Genomic DNA, 12,146 nt, shown 5'->3' with positions numbered 1-12,146 from the left:
AAGGGGGCAAGAGGTACAAACGGGGCATAATCCACAAGATGCCCCTTCACCATCAATGCACCAGGTTTTGTATATATTTTTTCCCGTTTTTTTTTTGTCCTCTAAACCTAGGTGCATCTTATAGTCAGGAGCGTCTTATAGTCCGAAAAATATGGTAATTCCAAAGATGTCTAGCTGTTCTTTACAGTCCAATCTTTAGTGCAGAAAAGTTATAACAGCACATGCAGCCTGGCTACATATAGAGTTGTTATGGCCACAGAACTGGCTAGAGACAGTTCTAGATCTTTTGTAAGGTCAGACATTTCACATACTGTATTTCCACTTGTGTGTCTGTTCACCTTGCACTTCAATAATTAAAGCTATTCAAGCAAAATAAATATTTGCCACTCCATTCTAGAAATAATACATCAATATTTATTGAACACTTAATGAGCATGTAAAAATATACAGTATATCTATATCACATAATCAGTGCAAGTAACAATATCATTCCATAATAGAAAGTCTTATATAAATGTTCCACCATGCTTGCGATAAAAGCCCACCTCAAGTGTAAGGGACATAGAGGCTGACATATTTATTTCAATGCAAATTTTAATTAATGCAAATTTTCTTGCTGCCCTGCTGATCCTCTGCCCCTGATCTTTTTATGCTAGGTACACACCATACAATCTTTTTCCAATCGATTTTTGATTTTCAGATTGATTTTCCAATAATTTTCCAATTGATTTCCATTCACTTCTATGAAAATTGATTAGAAAAATCAATCGGAAAATCGAAAATTGATCGGAAAAATTATCGAAATTCAGATCAGACATGTTGGAAATAATCGATCTGGCAGGTAAATCTGCCAGAAAATTGTATGGTGTGTGCCTAGTATTAGCTTTAGACCCTGATTCAGAGCCGTATCATCCACAAGGCAGTTGCCTGGCAGGGCAGTTTCTAATCTAAATTGATACCAGAGCAAGAGCAAGGGTGTAAAAATTGAGCCCCCCCTTCCCGACTCGAGAACATTATTTGCGATGTGGTATTTAGCCCAGGAATCAAGAATCCAGGTATAGGTGCCCACAATATAGGTATCCAGGCATAGGTGCCCTCAGTATAGGCAGCCAGGTATAGTTGACCCAGTATAGATAGCCAGGTATAGGTCCCCTCAGTATAGGTAGCCAGGTAAAATTGTCCCCAGTATACCTAGCCAGGTATAGGTGCCCCAGTGCTCCAGTATAGGTAGCCAACTATAGGTACCCCAGTATAGGTAGCCAGGTATAGGTCCTCTCAGTATAGGTAGCCAGGTAAAATTGTCCCCAGTATACCTAGCCAGGTATAGGTGCTCCAGTATAGGTAGCCAGCTATAGGTGCCCCACTATAGGTAGCCAACTATAGGTGCCCCAGTATGGGTAGCCAGCTATAGATGCCCCCAATATGGGCAGCCAACTATAGGTACCCCAGTATAGGTAGCCAGCTATAGGTGCCCCAGTATAGGTAGCTTGGTGTAGGTGCCCCAGTAGAGGTAGCCAACCATAGGTGCCTCAGAATAGGTAGCCAGCTATAGGTTCCCCACTCTAGGTAGCCAGGCATGGGTGCCCCTTCCCGGCTGGGGATTACAGTGAGCGAGGGGGGAGCAGCGGCACACTAGGACTCAGCTGTTGGGAGGGGGGCCTGACTCCTCCCTCCCTCTCCTTGGGTCCCCCTCCATGCTTAGCTTGGTAACACCCTTCCGACCTGAATCTGGCCAGTCTGCAGGTTGGAAGTGCACTGAACTCACCAGTAGGGGCACAACTGCAAACCTGGGGCCTCCCAGCAAAATACTGATGGGGTCCTCAAGTGTTTACAACCCTTCCCCGTGGTGATCCCCACTCACTGGAAGCCACCATAATTTTCTCCCATAACAGTGTGGCCACAGTGACTCAGCAGTGTATTTGCTGGTCTGGAGGGAGTTCAGCTTTAGGGTCTGTGTCCGGTGTTTTTACAGGATGATCTGATGATTCTGCCTTCAAGTGGTTGGAGCTTCCGGTGGTTCTCTAATACAAACTCTGGCTTTTCAGCCTCAGATGAACACCGCAATTCACGGAAGTGTTGCAGCTGGGGGTGGAAGACAAGAGGTTAGTTCTCATATAAAATATTTATTATGCAGTGTGTAAGCACTTAAACATATTGAGATGGTTTAATGATTTTGTGCTAGTGCACAGGCGTCAACCATCTGCACCGGCGCAGTATGGCCAAGCTCTGTCGACATGCTCTTGTTGACAGGCTTGGAGAGGTCTCAGTGCTGGAGCAGCAAGGAGTAGGGTGACGGATGAAACCTCCGCAGGATCCAGAGGCTTCCCTTGGTAAGTATCCAAATTGGGCACTTTTTTCACTTCAGGTTCTCTTTAAGAGGGCTTTCATAAAGTGGCTGGATAGTGTACTGGTTAGTGCTCTGCCTATTCAGTAAGAAGTCCTTAAAGGGACACTTAAGTCAAAAAAAAAATGAGTTTTACTCACCTAGGGCTTCCAATAGCCCCCTGCAGCTCTCCGGTGCCCTCGCCGTCTTCCTCCGATCCTCCTGGCCCTGCCGGCAGCCACTTCCTGTTTCGGTGACAGGAGCTGACAGGCTGGGGACGCGAGTGATTCTTCGTGTTCCCAGACACATTAGCACCCTCTATGCTGCTATATGGTATATGATATATGCTATAGCAGCATAGATGGCGCTATTGTGGCCAGGAACGCGAAGAATCACTCGCGTCCCCAGCCTGTCAGCTCCTGTCACCGAAACAGGAAGTGGCTGCCGGCGGGGCCAGGAAGATCGGAGGGAGACGGCGAGGGCACCGGACAGCTGCAGGGGGCTATTGGAAGCCCCAGGTGAGTAAAACTCATTTTTTTTTTTTACTTAAGTGTCCCTTTAAGCAAGACTTCCTAACTATGCAGGGGGTCCCCTTGAGCTGCAGCTTTTTTTTTGAGTCCAACAGGAGAAAATCGCTATACAAATGTTAGTATTAGGATTATTTTTCAGAATTCACAAAAATTCCCTGCCTGGTGCCTACAATTACAAGCATAGTTACCCCTTGGGCAAGGGTGCTCTGTGGAGGAGTGGGAGGCTTCACCCCCTTCCTTCTGGAGGGTAACCCGCGTACGTTAAAAAGGGGCACTGGGAAAAAAGGGCGCCGGGTTTTAAACGATAAACATGGATAACGTTTAAAAATATAATGTACTATATTTCGTTTAAAAATAATGTTTTATAAAGTTATAAATCATTAAATAATGTGCATGAAATTGGCAATTGTGAAAACGTTAATCTTCCGTTTTAAAAGTGAAACGTATAATAACGTTTAAAAAAAAATAGTAAGTAACCCTCCCTGTACCTACCCCTAACCCCTAGACCCCCGTGTTGGTGCCTAAACCTAAGACCCCCCTGGTGGTGCCTAAACCTAAGACTCCCCTGATGGTGCCTAAACCTAAGACTCCCCTGGTGGTGCCTAAACCTAAGACCCCCCTGTTGATGCCTAAACCTAAGACCCCCCTGGTGGTGCCTAAACCTAAGACCCCCCTGTGATAAGCATTAATAACGTGTGAAAAAAATATTGTGCTGTTTTTCGTTTAAAAATAATGTTTTAAAAAAGATTGTACTGTTTTTCGTTTAAAAATAATGTTTAAAAAATTATAAATCATAAAATAATGTGTAATCATGAGAAGCAGTTATAAAACAGTAAAAGTCTCCGGGCGCCGCTTATAAAACGTTATTTTTCTCCCGCGCCCTTTTTTCCTGTCGGGCGCCCATTAAACGATATTTATTATGGGAGTGAATGGCGGCGCCCGATTTGTCCACTTGCCTCAGGCGCCCGAATTTACTGTTACCGGGTAACCCCTAATCCTATGGAACATGTGGGCAGGTATCACTGGGGGAGGAGATACCCATGCTGATGGGCTCCAAATTCCCTGGAAAATACAAGCATGTTTGGCAGACAAGAAGTTAACAGTGCTTTGGAAAGGGGGGGGGGGGGGGGTTGCTCTTCATTTTCACAGTTTTTAAAGAAAATATGTAGTGTCACTTTAAATTTTAAAAGTTTCCCCAGATAATTCAGGAACATAGGATTTTATGGATTGAAGGGGAAGCTAATGAGTTAAACAAAAATGATGCAAACTGACACAGCACACAAGGCGCAGAAAGCACTTTTCCCTGCTATAGCAAATTGAAGGCTCGTTTCCACTTGTGCAGTGCGAATTAGTCGCCGAAAACACAAAAACGAATACGCACGTGGATGCAAATTTTACCGCGAATTTGCGGGCGTTTTCGCATATGTTAATGAGTATACGAATTTAACCATGTCAGTGACTGTATGCTTTTACATTGATTTTATGTGAAAACGGCCGCGAATTCACGACAAAATTCGCATACGAAAACGCCTGCAAATTTCCTATTAAATACATTGTATGCGAATCGCACACCGCAAGTCGGTGTGCGAATTCTGATGGCTCTGCCGTGCAGATTTTTTCTGCACAGAAAAACGCTCAGAAATCCTGACAAGTGAAAACAATTCCATCCACTTGTATTGTCTATGCGAATCTGCATGCAGGAAACGCATTCAGATTCGCTCTAGTGGAAACTGGCCCTTAGTGATGATGCATGTTTGAGGGCTTTCCTGACATACTTGCGCTATACAATTCAATGCAAAATGTGCCTGCCCTTAGGCAAAGTATTTGTAATAAGCGGTAGATTTGTGAAAATTTCGCAAATCTAGTAAAACAGATTCACTTATCTCTAATCAGGAGGAGGTCTGTTTACAAGGAGCGACCCACCTGTTCAGAACTGACAGTGATCGCCTCCTGCAGGACAATCCAGGTCACGCATTCCAGGAAAGGACTTGTAGTGAGTGATCCGAGGTATGTCCAGTAAATTATGTCTTTAGGCAGCAAATCTGTAGCATTAAATTTTGCAAGAGAGCATTCTTTACTCTAGAAAGATAAAAACAAAAACAATCACACATTCCTGTAAAGAGAAAAAGAAAAACAATGACAACAACAATAAACTACATTTGTAAAGTGATTTGTTTTCTCGTAGGACTCAAAGTGCATAAGCATGGTTCAGACCAGTATTTTGTTGATTTTGGTACAGAGGAAGAATTCTACAAGACTGTAAATGGCAGGCTAAACAGGTAGCTTTCAGTCTGGATTTGAATAACTCCAGGGATGGGGCTGTCTTTACTAAGTGTGTTAGGGAATTCCAAAGGGTAGGGGCAGCATGACAGAAAGCTCTGGCTCCAAAGGTTTTGAGGTGCACTCTCGGAGTGACCAAGTTTATGGATCCTGTCAGGGGCGTAACTAGAAGTCACCTGGCCCCCCTGCAAGAGTTTGGATGCCCCCCCCCCCCCCCCCGGGTGCCTGCTCAGGGCCATTTTGGGGGGCAGGAGGGGATGCAGCATTAGGGGAGAGGATTGGACATCAGTGGGGAGGTGGAACAGTCCCCCCCTCCCTCACCTCGGGTTCTCCTCTCAGCACTCCCCCTCCAGCATCTATCACTAGCAGCACTGGCGACGTCAATACATACCTCCATCCATCCATGGAGGTTCCGCTCTCTAAGTGTCTGACACTACTTCCTGTTTAAACAGGAAGTAGCATGAGGCTCTTAGAGATCGGTGACCTCTGGCGGTGGATGGAGGTACGTATTGCTGCCGCTGCCAGTGATATATGCTGGAGGGGGATCACTGAGAGGAGAGCCTGAGGTGTGTGTGGGGGGGGGGCTGTACCCTCTCCCCACCGATGTCTAATGCTCTCCCCTCATGCTGTGACCCCTCCTGCCCCCCAAAACGGCCCTGAGCGGGCCCTCCCGCCGCTGCATGGTTTGCAGCCCCTATTGTTACACCCCTGAATCCTGCTGATCTGAGGTTGTGAGAGGTGTGGTGCAGTTTCAGCAAGTGTAGAAAGTTGAATGTCAACAGTCCAATCGTGAAGAGTATTTTCCATTTTACTGGTAGCCACTGCAGTGAGCGAAGAATCTGTAAAATGCGACAGCTGCGAGGCAGGTTTGTTAGCAATCTGGCAGTAGCATTCTGCACTAATTGCAGGAGGTAAAGGATCTTGTTTGGAAAGCCTGCATAGAGGGCATTGTAGTAGTAGTAGAAGATCCTCTGGGGGAATGAGATGTTTAATTTTTGCAATGTTCCACAGATGAAAGTAGGAATATTTGACAGCCAAGATTTAGTTTCTGAAGCTCAATTCCCCATCGATCAGTACACCAAGGCTGCGCACAAGGTCAGAGCTATTTATGTCTAAATTCCCTATCCTGATTGGTGTTTATTTAGAATAGAGTTGTTTTGATGCCAAGCATTGCCCTTGGACAACAAAGACCTAAGTTTTGTCAGCATTCAGTTTCAGCCAGTTGTCATTCACCCATTCTTGTAGCTCAGCTAATCAAGAATTTATTTTTGGAATAGGATTGTTCCTGCAGGTTTGAAGGACAGTTATAGCTGTGTGTCATCAGCATAGCAGTGGTACTTTAGGCCATGTTGTTGGGTAATTGTACCAAGTGGTAGCATGTAAATTGCAAATAGAAGATTGCAAAAACAGTATAGTAGATTGCAAAAACAATCTGCCAGGTTATGAGAAGCTCGTTTTATATTACAGACATATTAACTTGGTGCAATCACTACTTTCAGCCGAAGCAGCAGTATAATTGCTGAGGGTTCTGCAGAGTGCTGAGCATACATAGTTATATGTCTATGATGAGAGGAAGAACAAGGGCCACTTATTAGGTCAGTAAAAACGTACAAGGAAGGTACGCAAGTAATAGGAACATCCCCATCCCATCTCCTTAGGCTATTTGGGATGCAATGTTTGCAATAAAAATCAGGGTTCTGGATCATTTCTGACACTTCCTTAGGGCTAGTTCTAATTCCCCATTTTCACGGTACAAAGCGGTCCCACTCCCCCAGTTATGCCATCGGCAGATCAACATAGACCACGGCACATCATCCCTTGCTTAGGCCTAGATTGGCACACGTGATGTTGGAGACAAAGATGCGATGTCAGGGGCAATGATATAGAGAGATGAGGAGAGAAGGCTAAAGACAAGATAGGTGAGTTACAAGAGGTGGCAGTTCAAGGTTTTAGTGAGTATAATTGGGGGATAATGGCTGCACTATGGATGGGAAGGGGGAACAGGCCGCACAAGAGGCATAGGGCCTGATTCACATAGCTCCGGTAATAATGTTGTGCATTATCCAGTATGGGTAGCCAGATGACTTCTCCACAACATAGGCTGCCAGTGTATATAGTCAGATGATTCTCATAGGCTGCAAGATGCCCCTCAGTAAAGTATAGTTAGCTAGAACCCCCCCCCCCAGTATAGATAGCCAGATGCCCCCCAGTAAAGGTAGCCAAATTATTCCCCCCAATTTAGGTAGGAAACCAGATACCCCCTGCCCCACTAGTGGTAGCCAGATCATTTCTCCAAGTACAGGTTGCCAGATGCCTCTCCCCCATTATGGGTAGCCAGATTTCCCCCACCAGTCTAGGTAGCGAAATGGTTCCTTCCAGTATAGGTTGCAAGATCCCCCCCTCCTTAGTATAGACAGCCAGTTGACCTCACCCATTGTAAATTGCCAGTATAGGTAGCCAGATGATTCTCCCTCAGTACAGGTAGCCAGATGATGCAGTAGAGGAGTGAAGTAACTCACCTCTCCAAGATCCCTGAGGTTGCACACAACCAGTCTTCCTCCTCTCAGGTGTACCATTTGAATGTTGCAGCACCACCGGTCACATGATGATAGGTGGCACTGCACCATAGAGATGGAATGCCTGGGAGGAGGAAGAAGGGTTGTGTGCATCCTTATGGCTCCATTCCTGGAGTACTTCACACCTCTGCTGACCACTCTACATACTCCAGTTTCTCCACCTGCCGCAACTTTGCCCGGGGAGTTGACCAACTCCTCAAAACTGTCGGCTGTGCTTAGAGTGCCAGCTCTGGTGTCTGTTCTCAGCATCAGGATACAACACATATCCAGATATCTCTTCCAGCTTCCAGCTTATCTTCTCTTCCAGCTTAGCCATATTTGTAAAACTTACCCTTGTTTTTATTTCATCCAGATGATCGATTAGACTTTGTATTGCAGGATTTGCATCTCCAATCTGCAATTAAATACACAGTTCAGGTACACGACGTTAATTACCATTTCAGCTGTAATAATAACAAATGTGTCATTACCAAAGTGCAAAGAAAATATGACCTGATCTAAACTAAGCTTTGCGGATACAGGAAGTCAATTAAACTAAGTACAGCATCTTGTATCATTTTAATAATATGTTTTATTAGGTTGTTTACTTGCAGGCTAAAAATATTCATTCATTATGGAAGGACATTTTGAACATCTCTAATACCCGCTGCTATAACTAGATGTATTGATCTTCCTGTGGCAGACATTCCTTCCTCAAAAGTACAAAGCTGTTGATCAAAATCAAGGTCAAATTAATACATTTATTTTGAATTCTTATTATATTTTGTGCTGCATCCTTGTTCCATGTACTGCAATCTTTTCTTTATAGAGTATTATCTCGTTTTAGTAAACTGTGATATAATAAAGCTTCTGGTATAGTAAACTGAATGCCCAGATCCCAGTTAAGCATCATTATACGTGTATGAGTAACGTCTGGTACAGTAAACCTTGATGTAATACAACTTATGTTATAGTAAACCTGTGGAATTCTGTATACAGTACAGCTATAGTGGAAAGTGGGCAGGTGCATACATCATACGTCAGTCGCAGAGACCCATGAGCCTGCTGGCTGCCACTTGTAGCCGAGCGCTGTTAAAACAGCGCAGGAGATTTGGGCGCAGCTGGCGCCACCATAGGTTGTGATACGGCTATAGCTGCACTCAAAAGACAGAGCTCAAATTACTTTTAAAACACTGTAATTCGGCCCCCAGCAATAGCTGGAAGCCAAATTACATAATTCCCCACTATCCATGGTGGCCTGGAGGGGGAATAGTAATTAACGCCACCGGGACTTGTGCAGGAGCAGTGTGAACCATATATCGGCTTTATCCTGCGGCCAAATCCTGGCGGCAGGTTCATAGGTATGCCTTGGAGCATGCTCGCTATCTGCACACTACTCTGGGCCTGCATGGATTACCTCAAAGGTGAGACCTCTGCTTCCTGTGTAAGCTGCTTTTTGATTACTGAGGGAATTATCTATCATCTGTGACTTGCTTGTGCATGGCTGCAATGTTACAGTATCATCCAGGCTGTACATGGCTGCAATGCTACAGAATCTTCCAGGCTGCACAGAAATGTAGACAGAGGAGCGTACTATCAGTACCGTACCTGCATTAACTAGTATTTCTTCCTGTGCAAGTGGTTGCACTGTGCATCTTCATCTAGCTTAGATACTGTCTGTGCTCACTTGCTGAAGCATTGAAAAGAAAAAAAAGTACTATAGTATACTTTATGTGCTTGAGTATGACCATTTCTGATATAGTAAACTTCTGATATTTTGCCTGGTCCCTTGGAAATTACTATAAAGGGATTCTACTGTATGTGCTGAAAGCGCTCTCACTTCCAGATGCAGCCCTACCAACCTACCTGTGTTGTGCAATTCAGCCTCTCTTCCATGTATAGCAGACCCCACACATGCAAAACAAGGGGGGCGCACAGCTCTGGGGACCGATCAGGGCCGGGTGTAGGGGCAGGAGGGGGCACAGTGCAGGAATGGGGAGCAACAGGTACAGACAGCGGCGGGAAGGGCACCCCGACTCCCCCCTCTAACCTTGGGCTCCCCCATCAGCGCTCCCCCCTCCAGCAATGAAAGCAGCGGGCAGTGAATGCAGACTCACCTCTTCCGTGTTCCATCTATACCATTACCTATTATATACTTACTCAATTTTGCTAATACTGTGCAGTACAACCCCCCCCCCCTTTACAACCCCCCCGTTTATAGCGAGTCTTGCCGTGGTGGGTGGCACCCTGCTCCAGTGGCTCTTCCAACCAGGGGCGTAACATGAAGTCACCGGGCCCCCCTGCAAGAATTTGAGCAGGAGAGGTCGCAGCATGATAGGAAAGCGTGGCCGCACATCGGTGGGAAGGGGGAACAGTCTCCCCTCCCACTCACCTCGGGCTCTCCCCTCCTGCATCTATCACTGGCAGCATCAGCAGGAAGGACACATACCTCCATCCAATGCTGCAGGTTCTGATCTCTAAGTGCTTCACACTACTTCCTGTTTAAACTGCTTAAACTGCGACCCCTTCTGCCCCCCCCAAAATGGCCCTGAGCAGGCCCCAGAGGGGCCCCAGGCCCACCGCGGGTGCAGGGGCTGCATCCCCTATTGTTACGCCCCTGCCTCCAACTCTATGCAAATTGTTAATATAAAAACACATATTCAAGGTGGTCAAAATACCTTTAACAGTACTGCTACTACTGCCAAGCCATCGCAGTTCTTAGTGGCTTCCTCAAAGGAACCATACTTCTCTGAATTCCAATGGACGATGTGCAGCTTTAAGCATGAAAAAATAAAAATGTTACAAGGTTATAACTTATGATTCATCTGTAATAGATAGTGAAATGCTAATTTTACAGGCTGATGCAAATGTTGTTGCAAATCATATGCAGCTTGGAACCGAGTCAGTGCAAAGCAACAGCAACTGCTTTTGCCAAAATAATAAGAGCGTGTCCGGTATGACAAGGTCAGTGTGGAACTCCAGTGGACGAAAAGAAAAAGAGACAGAGAAACCGACCAGGAGCAACAATAGTGTAGTATTTTCATAAAAGTAAAAATAATAAACAATAATACCACTTTCAAACAGAACTTAGAAACAAAACTGTTTAGAGCATGTGAAGAAAACCGTCTCCACATGGATGGAAAGCCCTCTTCCGGACTTGGGTCGCACTCCAATCGAAAAGGTCCACTAGAACCACTGGATATCAGTTGCAGGGATAACCCTTAACAGGCGGACTACACTTTACAGGGTGGAAGGAGGAGCCCCAGTGTGATAAACGCTGCCCTCCCGCGGCAGAATGAGGGGTCTTTACCCCCCAAATCCCCCCCTGCAAAATCCACTACCAACTTGGTCGTAGATTTTGCTGCTCCTGGAGGCAGAGCTTTTGGCTGTAGCTCTGCCTCCATGCGTGTCTATCAGCGGCGGATCTCCGCCTCTCCCCCGCCCCTCTCAGTGAAGGAAGACTTAGAGGGGCGGGGAGAGGCGGCGATCAGTGCTGATAGACGCGCTGAGAGGCAGGGCTTCGGCCGTTAGCCCTGCCTCAAGCAGGAAGCGATCCCCGGGCACTACGGAGGGGATTTGAGGGGTAAAGACCCCTAGTTCTGCCGCAGGAGAGCGGCGTTCTAGCAGGGGCAAACATGCCCATGTAGAATATAAGGTAAAAAGCTGTTTTAAAAGTCGCTTCAGAGTCTCTTTAAGCACCAGGCATTTTACATACGTCAATACAGCGGGGGTGCCGTCCAGAGGGGAAGGGATCGTCGGGGGAACGGCAGAAAGGTGAGAAGATCCTCTTCCTTTCCCCCCTACTGCTGCAGCTCTGTAAGTGATCACTATGATCCGCCGGCGTTCATAGTGATCACGTGATCAGAAGCCATACGCGATGGCTTCTGATCACTGAGGGGAGGTGTCAGCTGTCATATGATCTCACCGCTCCGGTGCGCACGATCGCGTCGGGGCGGTTCGTTATCATGGACTTTTGAATCTACGTCCAGTTAGGGCAGCAGCACCACCTGCTGGACGTAGATTCAAACTACGTTGGTCCCCAAAAAGTTAAAGAATAATTTATTGGACATCGAAAACAAATAATGCATTTCTCGGATTTCACCCTCTTTTTCAGGTTAATAACACAATGAGGTTGATTCACTAAGCTGCTACAGCAATTTTTTTTTTAACACAACTATGTAACGTTCAGAAAATGAATGCCCAATCAAAGTGCAGGAATATCGTTCTTTGAAGCTACTGGACCTGCCGGGCTCCGGGCGGGTTCATTAGAGGAAAGGTGGGGGGAAAGGCTGCGCATCCCTAAACACATGTTGCAATTGAATGGTTAATCGTACAGGCAGACTGAAAAATGCATGCCCTGCATCCAAGACAAGTGCTAACATTTATTAAACTAGGAGGTACTTTAGCTTCCAATATGGTTTGCATGCAAAGTATATTATACTAGACACTTGCGCCACG

General features: G+C 45.9%; 1 protein-coding gene across 1 annotated transcript in view; it reads right to left on the bottom strand.

Moving 5' to 3' along the window:
- Positions 1 to 478: 478 nt before the first annotated feature.
- Positions 479 to 12,146, bottom strand: part of LOC137519012 (carbonic anhydrase 13-like) — a 204,168-nt gene continuing 192,500 nt past the window's right edge. Inside the window, exons 4-7 of the mRNA XM_068237584.1 lie at positions 10,367 to 10,462; positions 8,041 to 8,103; positions 4,777 to 4,932; positions 479 to 2,082 (exon numbers count right to left, since the gene is read on the bottom strand). Coding sequence (XP_068093685.1) covers positions 1,945 to 2,082; positions 4,777 to 4,932; positions 8,041 to 8,103; positions 10,367 to 10,462 — 453 coding nt within the window. The 3' untranslated portion in view covers positions 479 to 1,944. The remainder of the gene's footprint in view (positions 2,083 to 4,776; positions 4,933 to 8,040; positions 8,104 to 10,366; positions 10,463 to 12,146) is intronic.

This window comes from Hyperolius riggenbachi, chromosome 5 (assembly GCF_040937935.1).
Source record: "Hyperolius riggenbachi isolate aHypRig1 chromosome 5, aHypRig1.pri, whole genome shotgun sequence".
NCBI classification, from domain to species: domain Eukaryota; kingdom Metazoa; phylum Chordata; class Amphibia; order Anura; family Hyperoliidae; genus Hyperolius; species Hyperolius riggenbachi.
Note: the sequence above shows the minus strand (reverse complement) of the source record. Positions and strands in the feature narration are given on the sequence as shown.